The 14,640-nt window shown below is 48.4% G+C and overlaps 1 protein-coding gene across 1 annotated transcript; it reads right to left on the bottom strand.

Moving 5' to 3' along the window:
- Positions 1-2,504: 2,504 nt before the first annotated feature.
- On the bottom strand, positions 2,505-12,650 carry LOC117416407 (glial fibrillary acidic protein-like). Its single transcript, XM_034027449.3, has 9 exons — positions 12,088-12,650; positions 8,595-8,655; positions 7,465-7,560; positions 6,965-7,126; positions 6,473-6,598; positions 5,495-5,715; positions 4,968-5,011; positions 4,535-4,620; positions 2,505-3,995 (listed from the first exon to the last, which is right to left on the bottom strand). The coding sequence occupies exons 1-9, from the start codon at positions 12,594-12,596 to the stop codon at positions 3,954-3,956; spliced, it is 1,347 nt and encodes a 448-aa protein (XP_033883340.2). The 5' UTR covers positions 12,597-12,650; the 3' UTR covers positions 2,505-3,953.
- Positions 12,651-14,640: the final 1,990 nt, after the last annotated feature.

Raw genomic sequence — 14,640 nt, 5'->3', positions numbered from 1 at the left:
TTTTACTTCAGTGTTTGGAGTGGGATGGAGGAGGAATGGGTTATGCTTCAGTGTTTGGAGTGGGATGGAGGAGGAATGGGTTTTGCTTCAGTGTTTGGAGTGGGATGGAGGAGGAATGGGTTATGCTTCAGTGTTTGGATTGGGATGGAGGAGGAATGGGTTTTGCTTCAGTGTTTGGAGTGGGATGGAGGAGGAATGGGTTATGCTTCAGTGTTTGGAGTGGGATGGAGGAGGAATGGGTTATGCTTCAGTGTTTGGAGTGGGATGGAGGAGGAATGGGTTATGCTTCAGTGTTTGGATTGGGATGGAGGAGGAATGGGTTATGCTTCAGTGTTTGGAGTGGGATGGAGGAGGAATGGGTTATGCTTCAGTGTTTGGATTGGGATGGAGGAGGAATGGGTTTTGCTTCAGTGTTTGGATTGGGATGGAGGAGGAATGGGTTATGCTTCAGTGTTTGGATTGGGATGGAGGAGGAATGGGTTTTGCTTCAGTGTTTGGATTGGGATGGAGGAGGAATGGGTTTTGCTTCAGTGTTTGGAGTGGGATGGAGGAGGAATGGGTTATGCTTCAGTGTTTGGATTGGGATGGAGGAGGAATGGGTTATGCTTCAGTGTTTGGAGTGGGATGGAGGAGGAATGGGTTATGCTTCAGTGTTTGGATTGGGATGGAGGAGGAATGGGTTATGCTTCAGTGTTTGGATTGGGATGGAGGAGGAATGGGTTATGCTTCAGTGTTTGGAGTGGGATGGAGGAGGAATGGGTTATGCTTCAGTGTTTGGATTGGGATGGAGGAGGAATGGGTTATGCTTCAGTGTTTGGATTGGGATGGAGGAGGAATGGGTTATGCTTCAGTGTTTGGATTGGGATGGAGGAGGAATGGGTTTTGCTTCAGTGTTTGGATTGGGATGGAGGAGGAATGGGTTATGCTTCAGTGTTTGGATTGGGATGGAGGAGGACTGGGTTATGCTTCAGTGTTTGGATTGGGATGGAGGAGGAATGGGTTATGCTTCAGTGTTTGGATTGGGGTGGAGGAGGAATGGGTTATGCTTCAGTGTTTGGAGTGGGATGGAGGAGGAATGGGTTATGCTTCAGTGTTTGGATTGGGATGGAGGAGGAATGGGTTATGCTGTAATGTAGGCATTGAGACTTGTGACTGTTTGTCTTTAGCAGGTGGCCTCTGTGTCAAGGGAGATTTTCTAGGGAGAAATAAATAAATAAATAAAAACAGTGTAGAGAAATGTGATGATCATTTAAACCAAGTGGACCAGCCACTGGCGTGAGAGAGTTCTATATCTGTGAGTTCTATAGCTGTGAGTTCTATAGCTGTGAGTTCTATAGCTGTGAGTTATATAGCTGTGAGTTCTATAGCTCTGAGTTCTACAGCTCTGAGTGGAGAATATGTGGGAGTTTGAATTAGTGCTCAGTGAACTATGTATAAAGATAATAAATGTCAAGTGGAAATGACTGTGTGTGCGAAAGATAAGCTCAAAGATATGGTTTCGACAGATGTATTATATCAAGCTTTGACAAGAGAATATAAATGTACTGACCTATATTTAAGCTGTGGTATATATCAGGTAACTTGGCCGTTCTCTTAAATCTGCTGTTTGATGCTAGTGACAGCCTCACACAACTAAACGGAAGAGAAGTTTAATACATGTAAGTTTGTGCTTTGTAATGGAATCTGGTAAAGTCACTGGAGTCTTATTTTTGTAGATTTGCCGTGGACAGATTCTCTCCCCTTCAAGTCTGTCACCTCCGGAGACCTGGGTTTAAATCATGGAGAGCTGGTCTGTATTCTGAGCTGGTCTCATGCAGTTTACTGTAATAACATCAGTAATGCGTTCCCTGTGAGCCAGGTTCAGATTCTCAAAGGCTCTCTTCCAGAGATTGCACTGTTATACCATGCAACAGGCTCCAGGGTAAGCCGCTGCTGCTGCTGTTTGTAAAGAGAGCTGTGGTGTTCATCGCAGTGTTGGGAACAAACATTTTGACAGATGTTTTGTTCTTGTTAGAAAACGTGTTTTTTTTCTGCCTTGTGGAATAATATCTTGCTTTGGCAGAAGGTTTTACCAGGTTTTGCAGTTTTGTTTGTGGACGGTTTGATTCGGATGCTGAACACAGAATCCACTGTGGCAGGCTGCTCTCTTCAGTGGGGCCCCTGCAGCTTTTCGTGTAACGTTATGGCTCTCAGGTATGCAGGCAGCAGATTTTTAAGTTCCACGTTTATAACTGAAGCCATATTAAGCAGTGTTATGAATGATCCCACTGAGGCACAAATTGAACTGGGAGTTTGACAAATAATTTATTTTTTTTGTCTACCTTCTCATATCACAGATGTAGTATTCATTATATCTGAGATTTGCTTTATTCAGGAGTGTGGCGCCCCACAGGCGGTCCCATCTTAGTATTGGGAGTTTGATATACAAGGCATGTGTGTATATGAATGTAGTAAACCATGTGTGAGCAAGTGGAAAGCACTATTCACAAACACAGCAAGGCAAGTTCATCTACAGTTTCTTTTTATTAGTGTTAAAGGGTTACAGGCTGCCACTCCTAAAGATACAGAACTTTACCGTTCCTCATTAAAACGAGAGCGAAGTTTGGTCAGTAACGTTGTGCTGGGCTGCTTGTGCTCTGCTATCTATCTGCTCAGTGCTGGGAGCCCATTGCTCCAGACTGCTGTGACCAGGGCTGGAAGCTGCATGCTACAGTGTGTGACCTGGGAGAGGAGACTGTGAGCAGCACAGAGGAGGGAGGACTCCCAGGGGACTGCCCCCATGCTGGGGTTTCTATAAGTGCTCTGTAAGTTTTATTTGCCCCAGCAGGGGGTGATAAGGGGGCGTTGCTGCAGGTTGAGCAGGTGGAGTGAGGGGTGAGATGCACTGAGCTCTCGATTAGGGGTTGGTTCACTGTGGGGGTGGCGAGGTAGAGGGGTTGTGTAAGAGGTGGGGTTTTACAAAGAAGCCTCTTCTCTTCAGATTAGCTTTGTTTTCTATCCTTGGTTGTTTCTGGGGCTACAATATAGACAGTAAGGGTGAGTATCAAAGTGTTTATCAAACACTGCCCTAGATTTCTCTGTCCCTAAAGTGGAGTGAGTCTCTGTCAAAAGGTGCCCATATGGGCTGCACCCAGAACCGTTAGGAAATATAAAATCTCCTTTTCTAATTCACCCTGGAATACTGCTCTCTCTCTCTCTCTCTCTCTCTCTCTCTCTCTCTCTCTCTCTCTCTCTCTCTCTCTCTCTCTCTCTCTCTCTCTCTCTCTCCCTTAGTTTAACATACACCAAGACCATAAAACATATCCAATTGCTTTCTGTCACCATATCCACAAAACAAACAAATTGCATAACATGAGTAGCAAGAGTTTCCAGGAAGAGCGGGCTGGGGACAGCGGGGCTGGGGACAGCGGGGCTGGGGGCAGCGGGACCGGGGGCAGCGGGACCGGGGGCAGCGGGACCGGGGACAGCGGGGCCGGGGACAGCGGGGCCGGGGACAGCGGGGCCGGGGACAGAGGATCTGGAATCAGAGGGGCAGGGGACAGTGGGGCTGGGGACAGCGGGGCTGGGGAATACCATAACAAACCCACAGCTCATTTGAACTGGAATTGGACTTTGAGACACAGACACACACTCAGAGACAGACAGACAGGCACTGTGAGACACTGGCACACATTCACAGACAGACACACAGACACTATGAGACACTGACACACAGTCGCAGACAGACAGACAGACAGACACTATGAGACACAGGCACACACTCGCAAGACAGACAGACAGACAGACGGACGCCATGAGACACAGGCACACACTCGCAGACAGACAGACAGACAGACAGACACACACACAGAGGCACACTGAGGTCAGTGCTGGTCACGGCAGTCTAGTCTACAGTGGGGGGGGAAGCTAAGCTTGCTATAGAGCCTCGCTCTCTTCAGGCTCAGGGGAGACCCTCAGGCCAGGTCCTTACGCTCCGCCGTCGACTCCTTGATTATCTGAAACACAGACAGACACACAATCAGCCCCTTTCCTGTGAGTGAGCCTGTATTTACAGCGCCCTGAACTACACTGTTCCTGTTGCATTTCAATACAAGTCTACAACTGAGGCACCCTGAACAAGCAGACAGTGGCCTTCAGTCTCTTTGAAGACCTCTAGTTCATTCAGGTTTCACTGTGTCCTTCCCAGAGCTCACAAAACAGCCAGCAGAGGCATGGCCATTGAAGAGCTACACATGGACATCAGAATGGATTGCTTTTTACAAGAAGAATTTGTTTAGCAAAGTGCCACGGCTTTGTGGGAGCAGAGATCGAGGAAGCAGGACTCAGCGAAAGCAGCACAGCTGCCTCCAGGTTAGTCAGTGTGCCTGCGCTGCCTTCTGCTGGCGCAACTGGGAACTGCTGACATCACTCCCACCCCAAAATAAAATTTCCAGTCAAAGAAAATAAAATGCTTAAGACATTTTTGTTGCACTTTTTTTGCTTTGGGTGTAGCCCCCACCCCCCCCACCCCCTCCCCCCCTCGGCCTGGACGTACCTCCCCATTTCTCATCTCCACGGTTTTAACCAGAACGGTCCTCTTTACTTGAGATTCGGGAGACAGTTTGGTGTCCAGGTTGGTCTCTGAAACAAAAAAGGGAGTAGCTTCAGAACCAAGTCCTCTCCTTTCAACATTCAGCACAGAAGCTAAAAGACTCGGTCTTTATTTTAACACTGTATTCTGTAAAAAATAAATCACATTTCACGAAATAATGATTATATTAAATCTATCCGATTTGAATATGACTTGAGGAACTCTGTAAACAGCTTTGTTAAATATAGTTACATGTGACATTTCATTTCACGATTAATAATATTAGTGTTGCGTTGCCATACAGGAAACTGCATCACGCCTGGTGTGTGGCTGGCCTTGAGGCCTGAACACTCCAGTGAGTTCAAATATAGGATCATTGAACCAGTACGCTACTGACCTCGGAGCTGAAGGTTTGAGAAGCTTTGGACAGGAACAGTGATTCTGTGAGGTAAAGTGAAAGACAAATTATTCTTCATCAGCACTGAAACTGTCCCCCCTCCTCACTGCCCCTCCCCTCCTCACTGCCCCTCCCCTCCTCCCTGCCCCTCCCCTCCTCACTGTCCCTCCCCTCCTCACTGCCCCCTCACTGTCCCTCCCCTCCTCACTGCCCCTCCCTCCCCTCCTCACTGTCCCTCCCCTCCTCACTGCCCCTCCCTCTCCTCCTCACTGTCCCTCCCTCCCCTCCTCACTGTCCCTCCCCTCCTCACTGCCCCTCCCTTTCTTCCTAACTGCCCCTCCCTCCCCTCCTCATTGCCCCCTCCTCACTGTCCCTACCCTCCTCACTGTCCCTCCCCCCCCTCCCCACTGCCCCTCCCTCCCCTCCTCACTGCCCCTCCCCTCCTCATTGTCCCTCCCCCCCCTCCTGACTGGCCCTTCCTCCCCTCCTCACTGCCCCCCTCCCCTCTTCACTGACCCTCCCCTCACCGGCTCTCCTCTCCCTCCAGTAACTTCCTGTAGGTGGCGATCTCGATATCGAGGGCCAGCTTGACATTCAGCAGGTCCTGGTATTCCTGCAGGTGCCTCGCCATCTCCTCCTTCAGGCTGTTGATGTCATCCTCCAGCCGCGCCACGGACTCCTGGGAATTCGCAGACTCGATAGCAAACTGGTCCTCCATCTCACGCATCTGCCTTTCCAGAGACTCGTTCTGTCAGAAACACAATGTCAGGGTAGAGATCTACTGGAGCTGGATCTGAAGCTGGGATTTTGAAAGAGGAGGAACGGTCGTGGCCCGTGTAAGGTTGTTGACGGAGGGGGTGATGGGTGGTGGGTGGTGGGGGGTGAGGGGGGGGGGGGCACCTATAACCATAAAAATGAAAACTGAATAAACTCTGGCACGTAATTTTACTATATATTCTGCATGTAGCATCAAACAGTTGCTGTAACTGTATACTAGCGGGTGCTCTTTGATTGGTAATTTTTAGTTTTTACAAGACCAGGAACAGAATCCTGAAGAGGCTGAATGCCGTTCTGCACCGTTATGCGCAGGTTTAACTGGCTGGACCCGCTGGAGCTGAAATCTAGAGATGGGATCTATTGGAGCTGAGATCTACTGGAGCTGAGATCTGCTGGATCTGAGAGTCACTTGGGCTGGATCTACTAGATCTGAGATCTACTGGAGCTGGATCTACTAGAGTAATGAGATATTAAACAGGGAAGAATAAAAATATCAGGAAAAGGTACATGATATAAATGATCCCTTTAAGAACTTTCAATCATGTTAGACTTGTCCGGTCCTCCTCCAGCTTCCAGATAACTATAGTTACCAAAAACAAAACCGGAGCAGCCAGTCCCAGAGAGGGAGAGCTGGTTTTGCATTCCTCGCTTCTCACTGCCTGTGAGACGGCTGTTGCTTTGGGCTTGTGGAACAGAAAGGATGACAGAGGAAGTGAAGTGAGACTCACGCTTCCTCTAAGTGCTTCCAGGTCGCAGGTCATGACCTGGATCTGGCGCCGGTACTCATTGGCTTCCTGCTTCACCTGCCGCAGCGCCTCTCCGTTCCTATTGGCTGCGTCTGTCATGTCTGAAAACTGAAGAGGAGACGAGAGCCGGGTCAGGTAAGCTTCTCATTTCTTATCTAGTTTATAAACTAAAGAACTCTGCTGGAGAATGTCACTATCCCCGTGTACTAGATTCCTAGTACAGCACCAGCAGCGTCTAACAGGCCACAGCTTCCTGTATCATCACACGACAGCAGTGCTTCCCAAACTCTCTCAAAGGAATGTCCAGAATCACAATGCAAGTCAGACAAGCATGAAAAAGATTTCATAATGTTCTCAAGAGAACCTCTGCACTGCAATAGCAAACTAACTGAAAATCCTTCATTATGAAAGCTCAATGGAGGAGACATTTTAAAAATACATAAATCAGACTAGCCCGGCCCGGTTCTGCCTCACCTTGGACCGGTACCACTCCTCAGTCTCCTGCATGTTGGAGCTGGCCATGGCTTCGTACTGGGTGCGGATGTCCCTCAGTGCTGTGGTCAGGTCTGGTTTGGACATGTCCATGTCCACATGGACCTGCTGGCTGGACACCTGCTCCAGGATCTCTCGCAGCTCCTGGGGACACGACAGCAACAACACAGCCAGCGATCACACAGAGAGGCAGAGAACGGACTGGACAAGAGAAACATGAACATTCACAACAGCAACACGTCCGTGAACAATCTCATGAGTAATAGAATGGCCCTTGTTAATCTGCTCTGCATCATGTTACCCTCAGTGTTCCTGAGCCCAGTGGTCATCACTAAGCCCAGCGGTCATCACTGAGCACAGCGGTCATCACTGAGCACACGTTGCAGGGATCGTTGGGACCAGTAATTGGGATTTCAAGGACATTGTTTAAAGTTGATCAGGTCGAACGCAGCCGGTATTGAGGGAGTGCCGGAGCCTCTTACCTCATCGTGGATTTTCTTGAGGAAGTTGATCTCCTCTTGCAGGGCTTCAATCTTCCTCTCCAGCTCGACACGGTTCAGCGCAGCCTCATCAACATCCTGGACAGACAGACAGACAGACAGACAGAGATAATGATGTGAACACAGCTCCAACCCTCCTTCAATCTGTACCCCTCTGTACTGTAACAGAGCCCCCAGCTCTCCCTCAATCTGTACCCCTCTGTACTGTAACAGAGCCCCCAGTTCTCCCTCAATCTGTACCCCTCTGTACTGTAACAGAGCCCCAGTTATATTCTCTGTGCCTCCTCCCTATTCCTGTGTACTCTGCCTCAGCATGCTCTTGAACCTTGCTCACCTGTCTGTAGGAGTGCAGGTTAGGGTTAGGGTTGGGGTCTGTAGGAGTACAGGTGCTCACCTGCCTGTAGGAGTGCAGGTTAGGGTTAGGGTTGGGGTCTGTAGGAGTGCAGGTGCTCACCTGTCTGTAGGAGTGCAGGTTAGGGTTAGGGTTGGGGTCTATAGGAGTGCAGGTTAGGGTTGGGGTCTGTAGGAGTGCAGGTGCTCACCTGTCTGTAGGAGTGCAGGTTAGGGTTAGGGTTGGGGTCTGTAGGAGTGCAGGTTAGGGTTAGGGTTGGGGTCTGTAGGAGTGCAGGTGCTCACCTGCCTGTAGGAGTGCAGGTTAGGGTTAGGGTTGGGGTCTGTAGGAGTGCAGGTGCTCACCTGTCTGTAGGAGTGCAGGTTAGGGTTAGGGTTGGGGTCTGTAGGAGTGCAGGTGCTCACCTGTCTGTAGGAGTGCAGGTTAGGGTTAGGGTTGGGGTCTGTAGGAGTGCAGGTGCTCACCTGTCTGTAGGAGTGCAGGTTAGGGTTAGGGTTGGGGTCTGTAGGAGTGCAGGTGCTCACCTGTCTGTAGGAGTGCAGGTTAGGGTTAGGGTTGGGGTCTGTAGGAGTGCAGGTGCTCACCTGTCTGTAGGAGTGCAGGTTAGGGTTAGGGTTGGGCTCTATTGGAGTGCAGGTTAGGGTTGGGGTCTGTAGGAGTGCAGGTGCTCACCTGTCTGTAGGAGTGCAGGTTAGGGTTAGGGTTGGGCTCTATTGGAGTGCAGGTTAGGGTTGGGGTCTGTAGGAGTGCAGGTGCTCACCTGTCTGTAGGAGTGCAGGTTATTCTCAGCCTCCAGACGCAGATTGATCTCATCCTCTAACCTGGGAATGAAGAGCAGGGTGGAATTCAAATGCACTTCCCTTCAGGAAGAGCATCTAGCTGCAGTGGTCAGCCCTGCTGCAGCTACCAAAGACAGGGTCAGTTATTTGCAAAGTATTCTTACTACTGCTGAGTTTCTTTATGAAAATGAGTCACTAAACTATTGTCAGACCTTGGGAAAGTCGCTCCCTTTCTGTTTTTTTTTAAACAGCAACAATGTGCTTTTTGTGAAACCCTTCAATGATGAATACAGATCATTGACACTAATTTAACACAGCAGCTTTTTTCCATTGTCTAACTTTTGTTTCAGTGAACACAGAAAGAGAACAATGTGGTGACCATTTCCCCAGCCTCTGGAAACACATTCATTTCTGAAGCGAGGAAAAGACCCTTCATTATTTGCAAGTGTCACGAGGCACAAAGATCAGAGCAAATGAAAAGATTGCAAACTTTTTGCAGCTGTGAATGTGCCCCTGCTCTTTTGTTGCTGTTGTTTGCAGGCCCCCTGCCACTGAGCCTGACTCAATCACCTCTCGGGAGATAGTCTGTCACCGCATCAGCGCAGTCTGGCTTGGCACACAATGGCAGACTCTGTGGGGACGGCTATAAATTTTAGCAGCGGGATAAACCATCCCCTATTGTTTCCCCTGGTCCTTTCAAAGGGAGAGATTTATACAGTGGGGACGTGACCCCGGCTGTATTCATGTATAGAGGGGGGCTGTATTAATAGGAGATGGGACCAACCGTGGGACAGACTCTGTGGGAATCAATCTTTGTGAATGTGTGTAGTGAGGTTTGAGGTGCAGTACAGTGAGGCTACAATGAGGTGTGAGGTGCTTGCAGTGAGGAGTGAGGTGCTTGCAGTGAGGGGTGAGGTGCTTGCAGTGAGGGGGTGAGGTCCTTGCAGTGAGGGGGTGAGGTGCTGCACAGTGAGGTGTGAGGTGCTTGCAGTGAGGGGTGAGGTGCTGCACAGTGAGGTGTGAGGTGCTTGCAGTGAGGTGTGAGGTGCTTGCAGTGAGGGGTGAGGTGCTGCACAGTGAGGTGTGAGGTGCTTGCAGTGAGGTGTGAGGTGCTTGCAGTGAGGCATGAGGTGCTTGCAGTGAGGGGTGAGGTGCTTGCAGTGAGGTGTGAGGTGCTGCACAGTGAGGGGTGAGGTGCTTGCAGTGAGGAGTGAGGTGCTGCACAGAGAGGGGTGAGGTGCTTGCAGTGAGGGGTGAGGTGCTGCACAGTGAGGGGTGAGGTGCTTGCAGTGAGGGGTGAGGTGCTTGCAGTGAGGTGTGAGGTGCTTGCAGTGAGGTGTGAGGTGCTGCACAGTGAGGCATGAGGTGCTTGCATTGAGGGGTGAGGTGCTGCACAGTGAGGGGTGAGGTGCTTGCAGTGAGGGGTGAGGTTCTGCACAGTGAGGGGTGGTTTGAATCATGTGATTGCGGAGGAGAGGAGCTCAGTAACTCCTGCACCTCTGATTCACATCTCAGTGCGTAGCTCTAGACTGGGTGTCAGAGAGGCACAATGCTTTACACAGAAACACAAGGCTCTATTATTCGGAAGCTTTGATAAATAATTTAATGTAGTCTTGTTTTGATGGATTCAGTAAAGCTGATTTTCATTAAACCATTCTAGACCGCTGTAAAAAAAACACTCAAGTTAAAGCTTTGTGAATTGAGCCCACAGAAACAAACCAGTTTACACAAAAATGAGAAACAATAACAATTGAACCTTTAGTAGATTTTGAGCTGCGGTTTGAAGTGTGGTTGCAGATGGAGAACTATAAGAAGAGGACTGTACAGTCCTGTGGAGGCGCTGACCTGCAATGATCATGTTTCAAACAATGGCATTGTTTGCTGCCTCTGTAGCGAGACTGTCCACCCTGCGCGCAAGGAATACAAAGTGAAAAGTTGCTGTAATAAGCAGGCTCGCTCTAATGAATAAGCTCATGCTTTTCTGCATGATTTGTAAAGGAAGAATGAAACTGTATTCCCCTGGATGGACTGAACTCGGAGGGCAGCAGGGAGCAGGGCACACATGCACTGTGTTATTCGTCTATTTAACCAAAAATAGAACCAGAGGCATTATTTACAAGGGGGTCCCGAGAAGTCTGACAGCATCACACTCTCAGTGCAACACAATACAAAGACAGGCGGATCCACTCCTGAGAAAGTATGCGAAAGACTTTGGGAATGAGACACACGTGTTTCACACACAGTCTGGCATATTGAGTGGAGCAGACCCCAGCTCTGAGCACACACTCTGAGCAGCACCACAGTATTGCTCAGCTCTGAGCAGCACCACAGTATTGCTCAGCTCTGAACAGCACCACCTGTTGGCAGTGTTTCAGTATTGCTCAGCTCTGAACAGCACCACCTGTTGGCAGTGTTTCAGTATTGCTCAGCGCTGAGCAGCACCACCTGTTGGCAGTGTTTCAGTTTTGCTCAGCTCTGAACAGCACCACCTCTTGGTAGTGTTTCAGTATTGCTCAGCTCTGAGCAGCGTGACAGGCTCCTCTACACTAACCTGTTCCTGCAGTTCCACTTATCAAAGCAGGCAGGCTGGCAATTCCACCCTAAATGATACCCTGAGGCTGCTGCCACTTAAATAATATAACTTGCTGAGTGTATCAGACCATGCTGCCCAACAAACCACAGCTGTCTGACACCAAACCCTGCACTGATTCAAATCACCCTGCTCACTGACTGGCACATTACAGTATGAAAATCAATCCTCAGCTTATCTTTGATAAACGTTTCCAGATCTACAAAGGTCCAGATCTATAAATGTGTTTCACCAGTACTCATTTACGAATCTTAAAAACTGACAACAAGCAATTTCTAACTAGCACCAAACATTTGTTCTCTTCCGTTTAGCAAAAAAAAACATTTCAACGGTGAGAGAGAAGCGTGAACTGAAGAAAAACACCAAGACACTCAAACACTCTGGGAAGAAGATTTAAAATCGCCCAGAGACTGAAAACACTACAGCTATGGGCAGAAGTTTTGCACCACCCTATAGAAACAACTAATTTTGCTTCATAAAGTCGAATGAAACCTGCTGAACATATTAAATTACATACTGCTTTGTAGTTTTCCATATACTTAACAAGAAACTGACAAGAAATTGAAAAATGTGACATTTCAAAATCTAGCATGAAATGCTGTACTACTATTATGGCTTCCGGTAGACTTTTGCGATGTCATTTTGTAGTTTCTTTGATTGCATGATGTTAAATAAAATATTTAAATTATGTTCATATATTATTCTTTTTGTATTATGTCTCAATCTTTAAAATCTAGGCAATGCAAAACTTTCCATATCTGTACAGTATGTAGACTGCAGGTGAGGGTCTGTGTGCAGCAGCCAGCCGGCTGGTCCAGGGTGCGAGCTGTGGAGTGGTGGAGGGGAGTGTGAGGGGGAATAAGGACAGGAAACACGCTGCTTACTTCTGCCGCAGGTTGCCCAGGTCCTGAGCCAGGTTGTCCCTCTCGATGTCAGTCCTGGCCTTGGCAGTGCTGAGCTGGTCCACCTGCTTCCTCAGCTCCCGCAGCTCCTGCTGGTAGATGTCTCCCAGCCTGGTAGGCTCCTTGCCCCTGATCTGGTTCAGCTCCGCTGCCAGCACCTTGTTCTGCTGCTCCAGGAAGCGCACCTTCTCGATGTAGCTGGCAAATCGGTCGTTCAGGTCCATCATCTCCACCTTCTCGTTGGTGCGGGTCTCCTTGTATTCAGCATTGAGGGCGTCGGCCAGGGAGAAGTCCACCCGGTCCTGGCTCAGCCCCAGCGCAGAGCTCTTCACCCGCCCCATAGAGACCCGCGGGCTGCTGGAGAACATGATGGAGCCATAGCGAGGGGAGCTGCCCAGGGAGTACCGTCCGCTGGACTGCTTCTTCAAGCCCCGGCCCGGAAACATCCTCCTGTAGGACGACACCCTCTGGGTTTCTAGGTTAAGACTCATGGCACTGGCTGTTTAAGAGGGTCTGCTGTGGCTTTGCAAATAATCTCCGCTCTGTGCAGGTCAGTGTTTTATAGACAGGGGACCACCCCAGAGCAGAGGGGGGCGAGGTGGGGAGGAGGAGGGCTGGGGAGGCTGTGATCCTAGTGTCTGCCAGTTACCCTGCCACAGCACAGCTTTCAGACTGCTGTCATGTGGACACTATGAAAGAACTTTAGGTACATTTTACGATCTGACATACTGTCTATATATATATATATATATATATACAGCTGTGGGCTAAAGTTTTGCATCACCCTACAGAATGAACTAATTTAGTGTAATAAAGTTTATTATATACTGCTTCGTAGTTTTCCATATACATGTACTTAACAAAAAACAGGCAGCAGTGTGGAGTAGTGGTTAGGGCTCTGGACTCTTGACCGGAGGGTCGTGGGTTCAATCCCAGGTGGGGGGGACACTGCTGCTGTACCCTTGAGCAAGGTACTTTATCTAGATTGCTCCAGTAAAAACCCAACTGTATAAATGGGTAATTGTATGTAAAAAATAATGTGATATCTTGTAACAATTGTAAGTTGCCCTGGATAAGGGCATCTGCTAAGAAATAAATAATAATAATTTGAAAAAAGTGATGTTTCCAAATCTAACATGAAATTCTATACGACTATTATGGCTTCCGGTAGACTTTTGCAATATAATTTTTGTATTTTCTTGCTCGCATGATGTTAAGTAAAAGATCTCAATTATGATTATATATTATTATATTTTTTAATCCTAAAATTCTAGGTGATGTAAAACATTTGGTCATAGCTGTATATATATATATATATCCTGCCTCTCAGTCTTGCTGCAGATGAGACCCAGGCTTTCAATACAAGCACCCCTTCCTTGGTTACTCAGATGCTAAATAAATATAGCCATCAATGACCTGGCTCTGTGCCAGCGTATTGCCATGACAAAGGCCTGAGAGCAGAGCTTCGATGCTGAGCGCATTCCCACAGAGAGGGGGGAGTTTCTTAAGGAACAGTCCCTGCTTCTTTTAAGAGAGCTTTGACCTCCATTTCATCTGACATTACATCACTACAGACCTGCTTGGAAAGTGATAGATTTATTTATTTTTTTAACTAGAGATTTATTTCTGTGTTCATTATTTTATTACAAGTTTATTTCAGCACGAGATTTAAATCCCCTTTTCAAGATTTAAAGATGCTTACCTCAGTACAGCCCAGTGTATTTATGCATTTAGTTATTTATTTCTCTGACAGTTTGTCATGGTTCCCAGATTCTTTGCAGTAGCAATATACCACTGCAGTGCTCCATGATAAAAGCATATCAACGTTTAGTAAATCAAAGTGAAAACCGTGTGAAAGCATTAATAGGGCTGTTTAGGGCACTCATTGTTCCAATTGATGTGACAAGCAGACAGGAATATATTGTTGGAAAGGAAATTAAATAGAAATCAGGAGACACAGGCTGATGGTCAATGACAAGGTTTCAAATGGTTAATGTTATGTAAATAGATACTGTGGGGCATGTAGCCATGCCGACTGGCAGCCGTGTCGGTGCAGGCACTAGGACTGGACGGAAGACAGGCACACACATAGTGTTTCTCAGACAGGTCAATGCGCTACAGACTGCTTCTTCAAAGCTGAACGATTCTAACTGCGCTCTTTGTGTCCCTCCTCATTTGAACTGGAACCGAGGAGTCAGCATTCATACTGTAAGATTTATCTGGAGGAAGCTTCCGGACTGCAGTGAGGGGCTGGGAAAGAGCTTGAGGGCTCACTGCGTCCTGGGGATCAGGGGAAAGGGCTTGAGGGCTCGCTGCATCCCAGAGGATCGTGGGAAAGAGCTTGAGGGCTCGCTGCATCCCGGAGGATCATGGGAAAGGGCTTGAGGGCTCGCTGCATCCTGGAGGATCATGGGAAAGGGCTTGAGGGCTCGCTGCATCCCAGAGGATCATGGGAAAGAGCTTGAGGGCTCGCTGCATCCTGGAGGATCATGGGAAAGGGCTTGAGGGCTCGCTGCATCCCAGAGGATCAGGGGA

This window comes from Acipenser ruthenus, chromosome 33 (assembly GCF_902713425.1).
Source record: "Acipenser ruthenus chromosome 33, fAciRut3.2 maternal haplotype, whole genome shotgun sequence".
Taxonomy (NCBI): Eukaryota; Metazoa; Chordata; class Actinopteri; order Acipenseriformes; family Acipenseridae; genus Acipenser; species Acipenser ruthenus.
The sequence above is the reverse complement of the archived record's forward strand: the minus strand, read 5'-3'. Positions and strand labels throughout refer to the sequence as shown.